This window comes from Thunnus thynnus, chromosome 18 (genome assembly GCF_963924715.1).
Source record: "Thunnus thynnus chromosome 18, fThuThy2.1, whole genome shotgun sequence".
Taxonomy (NCBI): domain Eukaryota; kingdom Metazoa; phylum Chordata; class Actinopteri; order Scombriformes; family Scombridae; genus Thunnus; species Thunnus thynnus.
In genome coordinates, this window is record NC_089534.1 from 24,845,483 (window position 1) to 24,867,200 (window position 21,718).

Sequence of the window (21,718 nt, forward strand, 5' to 3'; positions counted from 1 at the left end):
TGTGATCCACGTCAGCTGACCCACCTATCAAAACTCAGAGAGTGAAACCAGTAAGTGCTCTGCTCCAACAAAGCCTGACAACAGCCAGACAACAGCTTAAATCCAAATCAAACTTAAAAACAAAGTTACAAAAACACGTACCAACCAACTGCTATCTCCAATGCTCAAGATCAGAGCGTGTTTTCTGATCTAGATAATAATGTTTGTAAAAATATCTACAGTATATACGGTGTGAGACTGCTGTTGGAGAAGAGTTCAGAAACTTAGAGCTGCAGGGAAAGAGTGAAGAGAAAATGGCTTGATGTATGTATATGTATATACTGGTGTATATAGATATGCATGCAGACCAGAGTGATTCTTAATAGATTGAGACTGTAACTCAGATCGATGTTTGTCTTTCTCTGAGGGATTGTGGCCGCAAGGGTTAGAAGGATGAAAGAAGGGAAGGATTGAGGGATAGAAGGAAAAATAGGGCAGTTTGGCTTATGTCACTGCAGTAAATCACTATTTTAGCTGCTGCCATCTCCAATGCTGCTGCTCGGGGAATAACTTGTCTTCAATGCTGTGTGTACGATGGTCACACTCTGCTACCTTCCCATAACTTTTGATGGCAAAGCTGTTGTAACCTTTGCTTGGAGGTTTGAAAAAGTTTGACGTACTGCTTGGATGTAGTGGCCTCAGCAACTGTAGGAATGTCTTTATCTGATGGCTCAAGCTACAGCTTAACTTTAGTTTGTGAAAAGTTGTACCGCATGTGTGCTGTGATGCAACGTTGAGCTATACAAAACAGAAAAACAGTGTGACAGTATGCAGAATGTAATATCTTCATAGATTTTTTGTTTAGTTTACAGCAGTCACATTTTCAGCAAAGATTCACTAACAAGGATTTTTAAAATCACTTTTGACAAAATGGCATGCCATCCTGAGGAGGCATGCATGGTTTATGTATGGTGTATGTGTGTGAGTGTGATTATGTGTGTGTGTGTGTGTGTGTGTGTGTGTGTGTGTGTGTGTGTGTGTGTGTGTGTGTGTGTGTGTGTGTGTGTTCACTGCCCACTGTAATTCCTGTTGAGCATCTTGCTGGTTTGGCACACACACACACACACACACACACACACACACACACACACACACACACACACACACACACACACTCACACACATCACCTGGCTTTTAAGCTGCACAGGACCAGTTACAGGTATATAGCAGGGATGCATAAAGAATGGAACTGCATTGATTTAAGAAGGGAGAACAATACACATGTGAGATATGGTAATCGTCTCTCTTGTTAAATAACATATATCAATAACACGTACACATTCTTTGTTCCTACCTGTCAATGTCTGTGTTGAAAATAGAAATTCTCAGAGGCAGCATTTGGATTGAACAAGATTAAATGCTTTAAAATCCATCTCCATTTGAAACATAAAAATCTAATTTTAAGGTTGGCTTTTGATTTTGTTTCTGACAGAGTGAAAAGCTGATGATGGCAGTCACAAGGCCACTTTTATGCATAAATCAAAATGTATGTCTCATTTAGGACAAGTGTGCTGTTACTTTTTGTAGCAATCTTCTGTCATTTTGTCAAAATTTACATTATAGACCTCAATCAATCTTCACTATTGGTTTAAGTTTGAGTTTTTTATATCTTTCGTCACAGTATTTGTTTCATACTTTTGTTGGACTTGAACAGACTTTTGCCATTTGACCATGAAAAAATCACAGCTCTATATACTTTGGTACCATAGAGTTTAGCTGACTTGACCATTGGTGTTCACCACTTTGTAAGAAATTTCTTATTAATTCTGGGTGCGATAACATTGGAAATCTTTGTTTTAGTGAGCTGACAAGGATCACTTGAACACACCATTAGACTCTGTGAAGCAAGACCATCTCATTTGGAGAGTAGGTGCAAACTCAGCCCACCGTTGTAATCATTCAAAAGAAACTTTTGTTGGCATAAAATCTTTGAAGGAATTGAGACACAGCTGCAGTCTGTCTCTCTCCTTGGTGCTGAAACAGTCAGATTGTCTACCTCTTTATATCCCTGGTGCTGAAACATTCCAAACTAGTGTCTCAGTCTCTCTCCATGGTATATTTCACATCCCATCCTTTTTCTATCATGTAATCTTCTACCAAATACAATGTAACATCTGTCTGAAAACTTTCTCATTGTCCTGTGCTTCCCACAGTAGTGGTGCCACATACCGTGACATATACACCGGTGCAATCACCTTTGGCAGTGATCCGATCAGTAGTTTTTGGTGAACTATTACAATGAAACACCTTTTCCCATAATGAAAAAGGCTAAGGAGGTATGCTTCATGTTTCATTTGATATTCAATCATTTGCTTTGGAACAATGATTCCTTGCTTTTGATTGAACAGAGCAAAATCTCTTCAATGCTTGACTACTTTGTGTCAGTTACTTGTTTTGAGGGTCAGGAGACTGGCAGTGTCTGGTACAGTACCTCTTAACGGACACCAGCAGATGCAATAGAGTGAAGTGTAATAAGATACTGACACTTGTCCCAAACAGTCTTAAGAATAAAGAAAGCTTAGCTTTTAGCTCTAGCAATTAAGTCCACCAACAGGCAGGCACATAGCCACATATCTTGATTTTCACTAAGATTTTCTTGTTTTTACACAAATGTCTATTTTTTAAAGGCATATCAAGCTATATTATACCAAGGTTACTTTATTCTGATTTGCTGGAGTGTGCATTGTACAACAATGTCTGACAACATGTACATAATAAAAGAGGCTTATGTCATTTAATAAAAATGAAGGTGGCACCGCTCTTTCCAAGAAAGCACAGTGGAAACAGAAGGGCCGCACTTATTTCTGTGACCCACACAAGGGCAGACCTTGTGCTTCCATAAATACCGCTAAGCCCACCTGAGATGGCTGGTCAGGGGGCCCAGTGTCAGAGAGATGGATAGAGCAACACTAAAGAGCACTCTGGCTCCACTTATCCATGAAGATGTGTAGTCCCCTATTCCCATATCCGCCCAACACTTGGCATGCCATGTGCCTGCAATCCTTGCCTCCTTTGGTTGTTCTGAATATCATGGTTCTGTGTGTATGTTGCTGTATCTGCCCCCATTTACTAACTCCAAATTGATGCAATCTACACATTTTGCAGTGTGTTTGAGCTGCTCACATAAGGGTGTGCAACTTTTTGCAAATAATTTGTAAAGATGTTTTACATTAACACATAATCATCATTAACCAGGTGTTTAATAAAAACGGAATCTCAAATTTTAGTCCCATTGCTTACTGTTTGAGAGAGATGTTGATAGTCTCTGTACAAAAAGTAATTTCAACATTTGCATGCACATTATACCCGGATTGTCGTGAAAAGACAAATTAGTAGTTTAATGAAAGTGTTAGCACAGTTTATAGTTACTGGATATCCCCCCAGTATCCTGGGTTTAGATGGTTTGTTTGATAATCAGATTAATATTCAGAAGAAAATCACCACCAGCACTCACGCAGCATGCAACAAAGCTAACTATGCTGCCGTTTGTGATCTTTTCTTTCATTTAAATGCAATGAGTGAGCTAATCACATTATTCGTACACTGATCACAAACATAATGCTATTTACATTACATATTCTATAGACTGCATCATCTTAATCTGATTATAATCAGACTATTACATGTAAACATATTGAAGTAGCTCATGTAACGTGACTTTAGTTTTGCATCTTATGCTCTTTTTATCCAAAAGTAAGGCATGAATAAATGTATTTATTATGGAATAGAAAATGTATTCAGAAAACAAAATCCAATTGTATAAACCAATGCTTCATAATATTGATACATTTCTTTTGCATAAGCTGCCACTGGGAGAATCAATTCCTCAACTCCATTTACCCATTGTACTGTACTGTATGCTGGAGATCATTTATCAAAGGCAGTAATTTAAAGTTCTGTTCTGCTTCATGGCGTCTTTTTTTTCCTGCCTCAGTAAAATCCCAAAAAGTAAATAACAAGAGCTGGTTTACTGTGAGGTGGTAGGAAATAAATGTACTCTTAATAGGAAATCAGCATCAGTCACAATTCACTAAAAGATACACTCAAAGCAAACTGTTCACTCTTGGATTAGACATGTTTACCCATGCTCATTCATGTGAACCGGGGGTATATATCCTGTCAGAAAGATGGATGACCAGTACAGCGCAGAGCACTCTGTGTCCAGTTAACCGTGATAGAGGTTTATGGAGAGCTACATCTGCACAAATCTGGGTTAAAAACCTAAATACAGTTCACTCATGACAACTGTTTCTGAAATGTGTGTGTTTTCAGGTAAAAGCCCATTGCAGCAGTTCACAGCAGTGATCCATACGGTTACTCCTCTGCAGTCCCAGATCTCCCCTGTCGTGAAGCTCATCATCGCTGTAGCCAAGTCCAAGTTCTGTGCACAGGTGGGAAGCATGTGCACTCTTCACTGTGTTTTAAATATAACCAGTCAAATACAAAGCAGACTATGACTGTTAAAGGACCAGTGTGTAAAATTTAGTGGCATCTAGCGGAGAGGTTGCAGATTGCAACCAACTGAATACCCTTCTCCTTCCAAGCATGTAGGAGAACCTACAGTGGCCACAAAACTCATGAAAAACACGAAAGACCCTCTGTAGAGACTGTGTTTAGTTTGTCTGTTCTGGACTACTGTAAAAACTAGGGGTGTGCCCAAATACAAATACATTATTTGGCAAAGCACAAATAATGTTTTGTTTTGTTTTTTTTTTAAAACAAATATTTGTTTCATACAAATATTTTTAAAATTATTTGTATTCGGGAAGAAAAAAAGACGTCAAATACCAGCGTGCAGGTCAGTTACACCCCTATATCAATCTCTCTCCTCTGCTCCACTGTTACATCTATCAGCAGCTCTCAACGGAGGGGAGTCACATCCACCTGCTACATGACGTACATTTCCTAATTTGGACATCACTCCTGGAGTTGGGGGTGTTCGCCAGAGATAAAGTTGAGCTACTGACACACACGAAGTGCTCTCAGGGGACTCTCCATAACCTGTTGTTCCCCTTCTCCTTTCCACAAAGTTAGGTTGTAAAAATAGGCAATGAATGAAAACTACAAAGCAAGAATTGCCTTCAAAGTTCTTCCATACACGTTACACACTGTGCTGTCTGTGTTATGGGCGTATAAATAGGTAGAGGCCTGTCTGCAATGAGGTGATGAGTAAAGTTTTAGCTCAGTAGTCAGCACAGTCATCTATGATCTGGGAGACTCGAGTTCGAGACTCAGTGTGAGGACCTTCTTCTTAAGGTAGTTTATTCATGAACACATTGTAACACTTTAGTATTCTATTTAGTAATTAAAAGCATAATAAAAACAAAAACAGGATTTTTAAGCCTCTTTCCACTTTTATTCGAATACAAATAAAAATAATTTTGCTGCCTCAACAAATACAGATACAAATACAAATACTGGGCTCTCTGCACATCCCTAGTAGAAACATGGCAGTGCAACATGGTGGGCTCTGTGGAAGGGGACCCAATCCCCATGTAGATATACGTGGACTCAAGGGCTCATTCTAAGGTAACAAAAAGGCAACAACTCTTATTTTCATGGGATTATACACTAATTAAAACATACTTATGAATATTATATTCCATTTCGGCCAAGCCTGTTCTGCTAGATGCCATTAAATTCTACACACTGCACCTTTAAAAGGTGTCAATATCACTTGTAATTGTTTCTTTTGCTTCCTCTTCTTTTTTCCTCCTCCTTTTCTACTCCCCTTTCTTCTTTGCTAAAAATGTACCTCAGAGTTGTAAAATTTGGTGGGTTTTGCAGCCTACTGCCAATTTCAGTCCTCTAAATGTTTAATGTACATACCTGCTTTACTTCTGTGCATGATAATGTATGACCATGGCCTGTAATACTAATTAGTCCCCTAGCTTCCAGTTAGGACACCAAGGTTCTTTTTTCTTGCTAATTTTGAGGTTTTAGCAACCTGCAGGGAGTTTACAATTGAAAATGTATACATGATGGTAATTTATGTGCTGATTCCAGTATTTGGCTCAACCTTTTTCAGTTTGACTATACTTTTAGGTCAACAAATAAATAACTCATAAAGGTTTAAGAATTCCACCCAGAATTGTATTCTTGACTATATAAAGAAAGTTTTGAAGAAAGTATTGAGACCCTTATGTCAGGAAATAAAATTTGCAGTATTACTCTTAAACAATTAAATGAAATACAGTAATAGATGAAAAACATCAATAATTACAAATATGCCAGATCTTCCTTTTGGTTTCTGTTCAAGATGTTTTGAGGGTGATGGGATATGTGTTGTAGGCCTCCAAAGATTTCTAAACCCTGGCTACTGCCCTGAAACTTAATAATTTGCTGTAATAATGTATACAACCCACCCTGAAATGATCCTGTACCAGAGCAAGTACATAGGGACTACTTACTTGACAGTGAGCTTAAATATGAAACATATGTGATAAAGACAACCTATACATACACCTACATACGTATAAAAATACTGTATATATCACCTTGATTAAGTAATAGCATTTAAAATGAACTGATTGATAAAGACTATATTTAATACTTAATGCAAAAAAGAAGATATCAGGAGTAGTAGTACAGCTAATGTGAAGATACATTTTTACAGTACATTAGCACGACAGACTGTGCATTTCTTCTGAAAGTCTGTTTGTGGAGCCGAAAACCCAGACTGGACTGAATTTGCTTCTTGAAGATGAATTACTGCATCCTGAAATAGATTCCACAGTATCTTCTACCTTATCAAAAGATTCCATCTGCTTCAAAAATCTCTATGCAGAAACTAATGTATAAGGATGTTGTTGCTTACATTCTACCATTAGCTGACTCCTTGTACTTTTCCTATACAGATTGTGGTTTTGTGGAACTGCGACAAGCCTTTACCCCCTAGGAACAAGTGGCCCTCCACCAGCGTGCCTCTCATTGTCATTGAAGGACAGACCAAGGTAACAGCTGCTTCCTTTTTTGCATCCATTATGTTCTCAAAGATAATTTGTTGCTTAGTAGTGAGCACATTTATTTATCTCCCCATTTATGAAACAGTCCTGCTTAAAGGTACTTTGTCAATAGTTGTTGGCAGTCTATATCGGCAATTCAAGAATCTAACCTTTGACTTCTAATTCCGAGAAACTTGAATTCACACACTTGAATCATGATAAATGTAAATTGTTAACTACAATGCAAGGATCCCATGATCACACACATTTGATTTATCAATTATGTTATTCTCTTTTAGGTCTGATGATAAAGCTTCAGTGAAAGGTAGAAAAAGGGTCAGAATAATTAAACTAACACTATGTCTACACTGTCTGCATAGCATTAGCAGAACTTTAGCAGCAGCAGCAGTAGCTTCAGTCCTCCATCTGTGTCTACACAGGATGCATTCAGGCACAGTATTGAGTATAGGTCACCTGTGTTTTGCAGGGCTCAGAGCCCAACACACAATTACTGTAGTTATGTGTGTAAAACAGAAGAAAATTTACCCAAAATGTAAATATAAGCTTTGGAATGCGAAATTAAAATGCTGTTCTGTGATGTACAATATGCAGCTACGGCTGTTTGCACCAGTACCCTCCCAAAAATTCAATTTATTCTTTTTTGTGTGTTTCCAATACTTCTATTTCCATGCACTGAGACACAAAAATCTGCTTATACTCATAGTTATGCTACTGCTTCTGTTCTTAAAGATGCCTCTCAAAACATTTTTTCTTAAATCTTCCCAAGGAATTCCCACAATTTTGAGGTTTTGCTAAAGTTTAAAAACTTGGCCTGTTTTCCAAACTGGGCACTACTCCTCCTACATACTATCAGCAGCATACTGTAAATACAAGACTACTGAAAATACAAGACATTTTACTCAGTATATTCTGATGGATTTTAAAGACCCTGAGTACCCACACAGGGGTTTTGAATTATTTTGGCTGATTTAACCTCTCCACAGGACTGTGTGGGTGTGTGCTCGGTTGACATATCCCCTGATTGTTGTCTGTTAGTTTTGTCACCCCTGTTAGGATGGAACATTTGACACATTCTCTTTTTTTCTCAAAATCAATCTAAGAAGAGATTAAATCTTTTAAAAGTAAGTGAAAACATCTGTGTGGGTGCCCACACCTGAAAACTGTCCAGTGCACTGTTCTCACAGTTGGTGTGCCAGTTTCTGCCTGCTATGTCAAGTCAAAATGCCTGTCATTAGAAAAGTCTATACCATTTGATGGTCATTAGAAATGTGTGAAAATTTGTTCTTAACCAAGAAAAAAAATTATCTCGAGGACCTCTTACTAGCCTTTTCCTGAGATCTTTTCTAAATCTAATTTATTAACATTTTTTTCCTTAGAAAGGTAGAACTGAAAAGACATCAAGGAGCAATGTTGTGGAAATTTTTCATTGTAGCTCAAGAACCACACAGAGACATAAAGAAAGCATTAAACATTGCTTCTTGTTGAAGCAGTTGTAGACATTGTACAATCCATCACACCATCAGTAACAATTATACAAATGTCTAAACACGAACAAAAATACAATCATCTTGTATTTTTGTATTTACACTTCCACAAACTGTTACACCTTCTTACAAACAAGTATGATCATACGATCTAACAGAGACCTCATGGTCAATCTGTAACTTCAAACATGGATATCCTTCAACTTTAGCTTGTTTAGGTACCTCATGATACACACAGTCTCTAAAACAGTAGGCTTAAGACAAAAATATCTCTAGCTAACCCCAGAGGTCAGCAAGCAACCCTCAGATAGAAACAAAAGTCAAAAGTTCATGGTTCATGAGTTATTAGCGAAATCGTAATAACTGACCACATGCATTAAATCCATCATCTGCACCAAGTTTGAATTTGAATTACTGAAGCAGAGGAGCAGATAGTGATACAGAAGTATTGTGTATAGTACATTGGATAATGGTCTTTCTTTTGTTAATTAATTGTAAGGTTGACCTATTTCAGTTTTAAACAGAAACGAATTGTCCAACAGCTTTTATTTCCCATTATTGATTATGGTGACTTCATATACCAGAACACCTCTGAATCCCATCTTCAACCTTTAAATATTGTTTATAATAATATTTGTAGATTTGTCCTGAGTGCTTACCGCATGCATCACTGCTTGATGTACAACACACTGAACTGACTAACACTTCACTCTAAGAGACATTTTCATTGGTTACTCTTTGTTTTCAAATGTATTTACTTAAACTATCCTTTATACTTAAAACATCTTTTGGTTCCATTCGGTTAATCACATTCACTCAGACACACTCAACATCCTTTTTTGTTTTGTGCCTAGAATATTTAAAGAAACTGGGAGACATGCTTTTAAGTTTAAAGCACCATTAGATTGGAATAATTTACCCAACTCACTCAGATCGATACTTCTTTCCATGACTTCTGGACTTTGTTGCTTATCCACCTTAACTCCTCCTGTTCTTGTTTTTGATTGCATGTACTTTCATTTCTGTTCATAAGTAGACTTTATACTTTGACATACTGTTATTTGATCTATTCATATATTTGATTTCATGTTCATTCTTTGTACAGATGACTCATATAACAGATGTAGTGGGTGGGGTTTAGGATGGTGGGAGAGCTGATGTATTTTGTTTTGTTTAAGTACTGTGCCTGAGGACCCCCTCGACAACAAGATGGTACATCTCAAGGGGCTTATCCTCTATTTAAATTTTGAAATAAAATAAACAGATTCTTTAGGATTAGATTGAAGTGATGTGAGTTTTTCTTGTCAGCTATTTAAGTCAAGCCAAGAGTGTGACTTTGTTGGGATTGTTCTCATTTCTAGTATTATTGGGTATCTGTCACATACCTTGCACATGTAAACTCCCAACTGTTGTGTGATATTTCATAAAAGGAAGGAAAATTGTCTCATGTTTTTCATTTTACTCATTTTCACACCATTTTAAACAATTGAGCTTAAAAAATACACTTAATCACAGACTCGCTCACTGAATGAACCTCTACGCATGCCAACCTCTCTTCCTCCATCTCTCTCTGCCTGTCTTAACTTCTCTCACTCTCTAACCCTTTGCTTTGCTTTGCCGTCTAATTGCTTCTCCTTGTTTTCATGTAAATGTCTTGCACGCCTGAAATAGAAGAACAATGTTTCCACTGGTGACAATAAAATGTGTCACATAGGCAATATGCATGTGTGTGTTTGTGCCTGTACCCAACAGCGTCTGTGGTCCTATAATTAGTCATGTGTTATATTGTCATGCAGACGAGACAGATGATCCTCAGTGTATTTCCTTCTCACTCAGCTGTGTTTATGTGAACTTAAACTGTTCACTTACTTGTCTCTATGTAGGAGACATAGAGACACCCCCCCCACACACACACACACACACACACACTCACTCTGTTCACCTGAGCTTTTCCCTGTAACTGATTGGCTGTGGGCTTAAACTTGCACTCAGCTATGATCTTGGGGGATGGGCCTTAAAGGGAGGGTGCATAAATATAAAAGGGGAACAAAAAAATGTCTTTTTAATGTCCTCCATCACTTATTGTAAGCGTCTGGCCACATTTGTTTCCATTATAATAACAACACACACACACACATACAGACAGAGCATAGCAAGAGTAATTTGCTGTTGGTTATGAGTGTATCTGTTCTGTAATGCTGTGGATACACGCCATTGGCAAGCTTTTACTTCCTCTCTCTCTCTATCTTTCCGGTATTCTGTGTTTGTTCTTCTCAAGTTACATCATCTGAAAATCAACACCAACATAATTACCTTTTCATATGAACACCTAACTAGGTTGCTTGTCCGATTATAAAAAAAACCCACTTGATTTAAGTTAGGAAAAGATTGTGATCATAGTTAAAAGAATCCAACATTGACTGCTTTTAGGTTTTGGGAAGCGAATGGCTGTCTCCAGTGTAAAACTCAGAGGTGCCATTGACCACCCCATCCAAATACACTATGGCCACCTTTGCTTCTGAGAGAGGATAGTCATTATTTGCACAGCTACAGAGGTCAGAAAATGTAAACATACTGTAGGTCGTTTCAAGCATTCAAACAAATCACCGATGTGGTTGGTGTTTCAGTGAAAGCAGTCTCCAAATGCCCAAAAGGATAGGTTCACCGTTTGGCCTTACTAAAAATCTTAACCATCATTTAAATGTTCAATGGGACAGTTATTTTGAATCAGAATCAGCTTCATTGGCCAAATATTAGTCAAGCATGGAAGGAATTTGAAGTTTCTAGGCTAACAATTGTGATAAATTTTCAAAAAGATTTAACCAAATAGGATCTTTAAAGAGTTTGAACAGTTCAGAAAGTGATTGCCTACCAACTTGCAGATGCCTTTACTAATGAGGCGATGTTGAGCAGTGAAGGTGTAAAATGATGCAGTGGGGACAAGCATGTCATCTTATCAGATGAAATGTGACTATAGTAAATATTTAAACTGCTACAGAATATGACAGCAGCTGACACAGCAATCTCCACTCAAGGTCAAAATATTCTGTTCAGGAGGTTTTGATTGTATCACAAGGTCTTCATTAGCAGATGAAGTTAGCAAACTCAAGATCATGTGATACGGTTGAAAGCTCCAGAAGAGATGAGAAAGTGGACATTGAGTGGAGATTGTTTGTTCAACCGTTATAGGACAATGTGTGCAGGCCTACTCACATTGGGCCTCATGCAAGAGGCCCTATTCTGAAACCTAAATCCTAAAACTTTCTTACTTTTTCTCTGAGGTTTGTTCACATAAGTGTTTGAAGTTGGATTTAACAAACTCTCTTGTCATAAATCAGCATAATCAACACCTCTAAAATTGCCATATAAGGCTATTTTATATTTTGGCCGGGCCTACTGTACCCATACATCACATTTATAAGAGTGTAAACTTTCCATTTAAGCATTAGAGTTGGATGGAGACACCAGGCAAAAGAAAATCTCACAGAAACAGATGACATTTTAGAGAATTACTTCCACCTGATCCACTTGTATAATGAACCTTTTTTAAATTTCCACTAAAGGCACTTTGAAAGATAAACTATGCATAAGATAAAATCATGTGCCTTGGAAAGGGAGAAACTAAATGCCCTCATCGGCCTTGCTTTCTTACGGTCTGACAAAGATACTCGACGGCCAGTGGGTTAGGTTTAGGCATGGAGAGTGAGATGGTTAGGGTTATGGTAAAAAGATCAGGGTCAGAGCCAGTCAGAGGCAGAGTAGGGACGGTATACTGGGTAAGCACGTCCGACAAGGGCATTTTGTCTCTCTTGCCTTTGAAATCCTGACCCTGATATATGCCCCTATTCCTTCCCTTTCCTGTTTATTGTTAGTGTATTTGTTGATTGTAAGCTGACTGATGTAGATACCGTAAAACACTCATGATGAGGTTGATTCTGGTTGATTCAGGGTATTTTTCTTTTAATACCTTACCAGCTGATTAAGCTCAGCGTTATGCTCACAGGGAGTACAACTGGTCAATCATATGAATCAGGTTCCTCATTTCTTGGCTTTGCTATAACAGAGGGCCTGCTTACTAAGCAGTTTTGACCCACACATCAATATTTTCAAAGCATGAGCTATGGACTTCTCACTATCCCTGTTAATATGTTGACTATATTTCACCTTCATCAATCACCTTTCAATACTGCCTGTCGTGTCCTCACACCCTAAGTTTTATATTGATGGGTTAATCTTAAACATTGATCCTGACTCTTTAGGTATCCTTTTAAATTATACCAACGGAGCATAAAAGTGAAGAATTCAAAGGTCAAGTAGGACCTAATGTTGATACCCAATAGAACAGAAGGTCAGGGCAGCACACTTACAGTAGAATTGATGGCCTTCTGTTGACTTCAACAAAAGGCTATGTGGACTGTCATTACTTGAAATGTCTGTATGTTAACTGTGCTCAAAAGAAAACCATTAACACTCGATGCCGGCTTGTGGTGTGGCTTCCACATGGACCTTGAGTCAAGATGTTTTGTCACATTAGCAGAGTGTTTGTTGAGCACAAGCAACAATGCAGAAACATTATAACACTCATGCTCATTTTGCTCAAACATGATTAGTACCTAGCTTTGAGTTCAGCATTGGTCATCAGCCCTTCTCCAACCTCATTCCTGTTGCCTTGTCTTCTATATTCCATGATTTTGCAACTGTTACAGCTTTCTTTTACAACAATTACAAAAGAAAGCTGAGCAGTAAGTCACTAAACATCTACATCCTGACTTCTCAGATATTCTGGTGAATTTGGATTTTTTGGGCATATTCAGACCTGTTTTCTGGTAGAGTAAACTATTTATCATGAAATTCATATCCCATATCCCTCTATCCCAACCAACTCTATACAATTCTTGAAACAGCTGGTCCAACTGTTCAGGTAATCGTAACCAATAATAACTAATGGCACAGTCTGACTTTGGATCACTTTTTGTTTAGCAATTTAGATTCACTCTATTTCAAATAATCATCTTTATCACTTGTTTGGCGAAAATAATTGGCTGCATATCTGATATCTTTTCTTAAAAGCAACAACACATTTGAGAGATTTTAATCAGGTTTTTAGGGCTCTGCACTACAGAAGAGGATTAGGGCCATATGTGAAAAATTTATCTGAATTCTGACTTTAAATTCAAAACTCAGAACTAACATTTTCACATGTGGCCCTAATCCTCTTCCATACTGCACAGCACAAACACTATAACAAGTATCCAAGCAAGTAAAGTTGCCACTACCACGTCTGCTATATTTACTAATGCTATTAAAAACAAATATATTTGTGTTATGTTAATAAAAATGTGCGTGGATAGTTTATAATGATGCTGCAGATAGCTATGTGATCTTTGATTTTAACTTTAATGTACAACCATCTCAATATATCCACAACATTAAGACAGGCCAAGTATCTCCAAAGACTCCCCTTGAAGTAGCAGCAGTCATGGCCAATATAAAGAGAGGAAAAGGGTGGAAGAAGAGTGACAAAGATAAGGTTCAGACCATTGAACCACCAGAGATCTCAGTGGGATCTAATCTCTGTCCAGAGGCAGAAAAAATTGACACCAACCAGAGGGAGGGAAGGGGAGTGATGTGGTGGAGAGGGGGATGGGGGTCCCTCAGAAAGGTATAGACAGACACACTGCTGGTTTCAGCCAATATAAAGTTTTGAAGGCCAGCCACAATACTGACATTTACTGACATTACTAACTGCCAGTGGGCAATATCTAAGTCAGTTTTAAGTATCCTTCAAGCCAAAAGATGTTGTGTTTCAGAGTGGAAAAGCATGTGACACAGCCTTTTGTCCATCTTGGGATAATATCACTCAATTAAAACCATGGGGAAAAATGGATGTGATTGGAAATATAAAAAATCTTGATAAACATGACTAAGAGTGTACAACCATGCTAGCGGCTCTGTGAGGCTGAACTTCGTAACATCGCTGTTTTGACCTAAATGCTAACATCAGCACACAAACATGTTCACAATGACAACCCACATGATCATCATTCTGATGCAAGTACAGCTGAAGCTGATCATTATTTTTGCAAATGTCAAACCATAGTGGCACTAGATGAAAACTCAGGGGATCACCAATATTGTTAGGATCTTTCCTCTGGGAACCATGAATGTCTGCATGTTTTGTGCCAATCCAGTAGATGTAGATATATTTCACAGTATAAATGAGAACTTTACTCTGCTGGTGGCACAAGAGGAGAAGTCAGAGGATCACCAAAATTATTAAGATCTATCCTCTTGGTACCATGGATATCTCTACCTAATGTCATGACAATCAGATCAAGAGTTGTTGGGATATTTCAGTCTGAATCAAAGTGGTGGACCAACCAACTAACAGACAAACATTGCCATCCAAAGAGCCATGCTGCTAGCAGGGCTAAAAATATCCAATACAAGGCTAAAGGATAAAGCAATTTTATGGTCCATCATGTAAAACAAAACAATTGATTCTGAGCACCGTTAAGACTTCTCATCCATGTTGACATAAAAGTTGAGCTTAACACTTAATTTTTGACCGTAGAAACAAAAGTTGACACAATTCAATTCAGCTTTAATCAGCATATGAGGACTGTGTGATACACTCAAATCTCCAGAATAAGCAAGTAAGTGGACCTCTAGTTGAGAATGTTTTGTCAGCAGCTGTTTCCAAGGTCAAGAATGAACTGTCACACCAAAAGATCTGAACTGAACAATTTCAGGTTCAAACTGGGTTCAAAGCTTACTACAAACCAGCAATGTAATATCAATTATGTAATGAACAGGAATTGTTTTAAGGTATAATAGCAAGCCATTGCATTAATAAGATGACACTGATTGATTAAAAATTTTATGAAAGAGCAAGAAACAGGAGAGAAGAAACAACTACAGGAAAAAACAGAGTCAAGAATAAGGGAACCTTTGAAGTAAACCTCTGACAAGGTCAAGAGGAGATGAATATGTGAGGAAAAGTATACGTTCCTTCCTTCTCATGCAAATCTTTGATATTATGATTTTATCACACTCAGAACATTAGTCCAGGATGAATGCAGTTGATTATCAGGCATGTGGCTACTTTACTACAACTAATTACTCTGCAATGGTGGTTTTCATAAGGAAGTTGAGGGACTGTTACACTACTATGAACGTCATCCTGACTGAACTAATTACCTGCCTGCTGATTATGAGGCATCCATCCAAATAAAATACATTATCTACCAAGAGTTCTCACTTTCAGCAGTGATTTAATGCAGTTTTTTATGTGGCACTCTCCAATAATTGGAAGAATTTAGGGGATTTGTGTTCATACTTGTTTGATGTTATGCTTAATTTCTTGATGAATTTGTGCTCAGCGTCTGTCGGCTCATTAAGCTGAGATGGAAGTAGACATTAACCTTGCAGATATTTGTGGTCTTACTTTGCAAAATAAGCCTCTTAATATTACCCCCGAGGGGTGTAAATTCAATTTACTTTATTTCAGACAGTGAATCCATGCTAAACGTCAACTGCAGTGACAGCAGCACTTTTAACAAACTCCATTGCAGCAGGTTGTTCAGGAAAACTTGTCCGTAATCAGCTTCTGTCCTGCTCCAGTGAACAGTGTATATGAACTTTGACAAGCTGTTCAAGCCGCCATTACTAGATACAAAGATGGCAGCCAAAAATGATAGCTTAAGTGTACATTGAATAGATTGCATTTATAGGGCAGCTGTGGCCCAGGAGATAGAGTGGATTGTCCATTAATTGCAAGGTTGGTGGTTCAATCCCCCACTCCTCCTGTCCACATGTCGAAGTGTCCTTGGGCAAAACACTGCACTCCAAATTGGCACTTGATCATCAGCCTCTTGCATGGTAGTTCGGTGCCATTTGTATGAGTGAATGAGAGAATTGTTGGGCACTATACAAATGCTGTCCATTTATCATACATTTGCAAAGTCATTTGATGACATAAGGCACAGAAACTATTGTGATTCCCATTTTATGAATAAATTGGCCAAAATTCAAGTACAACATGAATGACACTTTCCTTATGCCAAAGTTTTTTCTCATATTTTACGAGTTAGCCTCCTTGTACTGCGTACATTTTTAGGCTTCACCCACTGAAGTTTGATCAAACCACTGCTTATTAGTGAGACTAAATCCCTTAGCTTCAGCCCAGTTTGGATGTTTTTTTCCTTGGAGATGGTTGCTTGAAACCCCCTGCTGAACTCTCTTCTACACAGCCAGGCTGTCTTTTTCCTTTTACTACACAAACAGTTAAATAATTCACACTTTAATTACAAGTCAATAACATCATCAGCAGCCCTCTTTAGGCTAATGGATCAAGGTCTACTAAACTTTCAGTTAGGCCAGGCATTGAATTGATAAAGACTCGCATAAAACCTATTAAGTCAGCTCGGTGATCAATAGACACACAGCAGGGGATGAAACAAACACATTTTCTCATTGGTTGTTTATTTTGCCAATAGGTTTTTAGTAACTTTATCCCAACTCTGTACCTTTAACATGCTAATTGAAGAACACATATTTCTTTGAACAAATAAGATTTCTTTGGCCCCCAAATTCCTCTACTTCATCATGTTTTGCCATCACTTCTGGAAAATGTGATGTTATTTTGATTGAATCATTTTATTGATAAACGTTTGTAGATTTTGAAATTTGTAATGATATAAGTTGCTTCTTTCTGTCTCCCTCTCCAGACGATGAGCAATCGTTTTTTCCCCCACGATGTCATCCTCACTGATGCTGTTCTCAGTCTGGATGAAGACTCGGTTCTCTCAACCAATGAGGTGAGTCACTGATAGCTTATCAACCAATGAGCAAGACACTGACGTTTCACGAACTGGTGAACTGAGACACTGATGCTTTATCAACAAAATGAAGTGAGACGGCCACAGTCCCAAGATACAAGGCCACCAAAACATCATTATCAAATATCTGGATTAGAATCTAAATTACTGAATTATTCACCAAACAGTTCAAATAAAGAAAGCGAGTCACTGTGGCTGCCTGCCTAAAAACAGGCTGACAATAGACCTTTTTCTATCTCAAATCATTGTGATTTTATGTCCTCTCTAATGTTATCCATTCAACCATGAATACACTGTCAAGTAGAATCTCAATATTGAATTTGAGTAACATCTGATAAGACATATTCAACAAACTTTTCAGTGAGTGGCACTTTGGCACAAAAAAATAAATGATTGTTTTTGTAACTCTAGGCAGTGAACGATAATAATGGAATATTTTTAATAATGATATTATGGAATAAAGTCTGTGCTGCATAAAAGTGCTCCTGACTCTTTGCAAGTTTCTTTGCTTGTTTGCTGCCTATAGTTATCAAGATGTCATGAGTTAGAGCACACCTACCTGCAGGTTTGAGTGCAGAAGCTACACAATGTTACTGTTTTATACTTTTGCAGACAATTCTCAAAATATTTTTGACTTATTTAGAAAAAACACAGAAATTTAACAAAATTTTGCAAAAGCCATTTTAAAACAGCCTAAAACTTTAAAAAAATCATCAAAACAACATTCTCTGCAAGGCTTTGTCCATCGAAAGACAGCCTCTGGGAATGTTTTTACAACCAACTCCAGTCTGCATGGTTTTATGTCAGCCAGTGGCAAAAGGTGGTGATGTCTCAACACAGTATTGATCCTCACTGAAATGAGGCAGTCAGTCCACGCAGAGTCATGAATACTACTCATTACAAATTAATTGCCTCACTCTGCATAACAGTGCAATGGCCATTGAACTAGAGAGGGAAAATGTGATTTGCCTTCAAAGGACAATTCCAAATGCATCAGATGAAATCGGGATAAGCGGGAAGTCTGGCATAGCAACAGAGTTGGACAACAAACTGCAAACAAAGACCCAGTCTTAAAGGGGCCATATTATGAAAAACTCACTTTTTCAGTGCTTGTGCATACCTATTTGGGTGTCTAATGTGCCTACTAACACACAATCTGTGAAAGAAGACAACCCAGTCAGTTTGGTGTGGGCTTACTCTTGTGATTCAACAAGCCATTCAGATTCAATGCCCCTTCGTACATCACTTGGGACTTCATTAAAATTGTACCGCCCCCTATCCATGTTTCTGTCTGAGTCTCCACCCATTAAATTTCCTGAGGCCTACCATGATTTTCTCGCAAAACTAAGGCACTGGCAAAACTAAGCTAAGCTAAGGTAAGGGCAAAAAATTCGCACATATCCAATTACCATGCAGTGAGTAGTTTTAGGACAGATACTATTAAGATCATGTTGTTTTAATTTAACCTAACACAAGAACAGAAGAGGAAAAGAGAGAAAAACAAAGTGAAAAGAAATAGTGGTGAAGAGGGAAGGACAGGAAAAGCAGAGGGGCAGAGGAGAGTAAAGGAAAAAGTAAAAGAGGTAGAAACAAAAGGAAAAGTAAGAGAAAAATCAAAGCTCAAGGATAAAAGGAAAGGAGTAAGGAGGATTTAAGAGGGTATAATGAAAAACAAAGTGGTTTGCGGAGTCAGGAGTTTTACAATTTGATTTGATCTTTGATTAAAGTCTCACTACTTAAAAGAGAGGATGGAAAATACCCTTGCGGTTTGTTACCCTGACACTTGTTTTAGAGCAAATTAGAAACCAGTGAATTGTTTAAAGCATTGTCAATAGGAAATAATGTTTCTATCCCCTTTTTAATCAAGACTTTGACATGTTAGCAGAGTTATTAGTGTGCCTCGGTGGAATATTAAAAAAGACAAAGGCTAACTGATTTACAATTACATCTGGTATGTGTCAAATCAACCTACATTTAAGCCAAAGACATCCGTTTGATAAGATTTTTTTTAACTGACTTTTAGGTTCAGTTAGCATAAGCAGTAACTTAAAGGAGCAGTGTGTAGGATTTAGTGGCATCTAGTGGTGAGGTTGCAGATTGGGACCAACTGAAGCCAACCAACTCAAGTCTGTTCCACTAGATGCTACCACATCTTACACACTGGTCCTTTCCCTTTCCTGTGGGAGAATGAATATTCAACTGTGAGGCTGTTTTTAGTAACGCTTACATCATTTCCTGTGAATCCCACATGTAAAAAGGCAATCTGTATTCAGTGCAGTGATGACAAACTCCGACACTTACAATGAAATAAACTTTATAGAGAGGTATTTAGAGAATGTAAATACACCGAATGGCTATTGCTGCAAAAATGCAGACCATAAATAAAAGCTGGGTTTGATCTCATGAAAATCTTCATTATAAATAATCTTCACTCACATCTGAAACTAGTAGGACAAAACATAAGCAGCCCATGCTGACCACATGGTATCTGTACACCCAACATTTTAATTGTTGAGGAGGTCACGCTATAAATGCATAACATACAACTATAAATCCAGATTTACTTATAGTGAAAAACATGATACAACAAGATGGAAGATGATGGTGAAAAAAAATGATACGAGTCTTTAATGTAATTCCAAAATTACTTCAAAGTGGCTACAGTGGTTGAAGATCCCCTCCAGACATGTATTAAGACATATGAAAATACTCTCCTTTGAACAATAATGTGTGTCTGATACAGGGTTTTTTTTTCCACAAAAAAGTATAATTACAATGTTAAAATCCTTAAAACGACATCTACTCCTTCTCCCTCATTAAAAATTCAGCATCTATGAATATGCAAATATATTTCAGAATATTAACTAAGTCCATTCTCAGTGTTTGTGCAGTAGAAGCTTCAAGTTTACACATCACACTTGTGTAAGTTGAATATTGGACCAGGATTGGCTTCCAAACTAGTTGTGATGTCACAAATAATGCTGATAGGCCCCGCCCCTTAAAAATCTGATTTTCAGTGAGCACTGAGAAACTTTTCACTTTCAGCAGATAAATGTGAAAACAAACTCGACATACATCATTCTGCACAGTGAAGTTCAAACATTCAATTGTAGGAACAATAATAATAATTAAAAAAAAACACAATTTTGAGAGGAAGAGAACTTTAAGTTGGTTTGTGCCAACTTAACGTTCTTTGGAAAGTAAACGGGAACAAATACTGAAATATGAAATGTACATATAAATATGGTTAATTTATTGCATGTGACAACTCTCTTACCATTAGTGATTGAACCACTTTTTTATTCTGCATTTGCTGACACTTACATACGGTTACCATTTAAAATGACTCATTACCTTTCCAACATTAAATACAAATATACAGTATGTTGAAAAATATCAAAACACAAGTCGTTAATATTAACAGTTTTTTTAAACAGTTGCCTATGTTTTGAACTCACTGCAGTAAAATGAACAGAAACAGTTCATCTGATGCTTAATTAGTGTTTCTAGTTGGGGAGTCATTACAAGCCGCAACTTTGTTTCTCCACAGCTTTTTCAGCAAGTAAAAGATGTGATCCATAATGGATTGTGAGGCCCAATGAGCCCAAGAGATTCAATATATCTTTAAACTCTGAGATGTTTTATTGATTGGAGCAAGTCAATGTTCACCTTTTCTACGCTTACGGGATCACAATTACACTTTATGGCACCACAATTTGTGGAACAGCAATACGAGCGAGTTTCTACAACTAAACTTTTATGGGCACATAGCTTGTTTTATGAAACGAGAGGAAGAAGAAGATGTCAGTGAAAGAGAGGAATCATAAAGAGGAAGTGGAGTGAATCTTTGCTGTGTTCAGTAACCCGTTGCTCTAATTGCCCTTTTAACATGGTGTGGGGATTTATTGAAAGGAGATGAAATATGTCAAGTGAGTGAAAATATGCAAGAGAGAACATTACACTTTTAATGGGACTTTCATATTATAATACCTCAGTGGAAGAATGGGCTGTGCCAATTTCATAATTACATTGTTTCAGCTCATTAAATGTATGATTATTCCATGAAGAGAGATTAGACAAGGGAATACGACTGAAAAAATCCTGACAAAGCTTTTGTCTCCCATTGGGCAGCCAAGCATGCTGCTGCGTTATGCCCTTTGGAAGACATTTTCAATATGCCGGATGTGGAAATGGTTTTCTAACAGCAATGACAAAATTGTGACCATGAAAACTGTGATTTAAAGGCATTTCTATATGGTGGGGGCACTTTTTGAAGCAATAATAATTTTCTTGAGTATGCAAGGTTTTAATATGGACTCTAACCAATCATCTGTGTAATCATAAATTCATAGAAAAGATAATGATGTTACTTCAGTGGGCTATTTTTGA

General features: G+C 37.6%; 1 protein-coding gene across 1 annotated transcript in view; it reads left to right on the forward strand.

Annotated features, from left to right (window-relative positions):
* LOC137169913 (exostosin-1) overlaps nucleotides 1–21,718 on the forward strand; it is a gene marked incomplete at its 5' end in the record, with an annotated part of 255,452 nt that overhangs the window by 222,299 nt on the left and 11,435 nt on the right. The window contains 3 exon segments of the mRNA XM_067573341.1: nucleotides 4,313–4,431; nucleotides 6,898–6,993; nucleotides 17,219–17,308. Coding sequence (XP_067429442.1) covers nucleotides 4,313–4,431; nucleotides 6,898–6,993; nucleotides 17,219–17,308 — 305 coding nt within the window.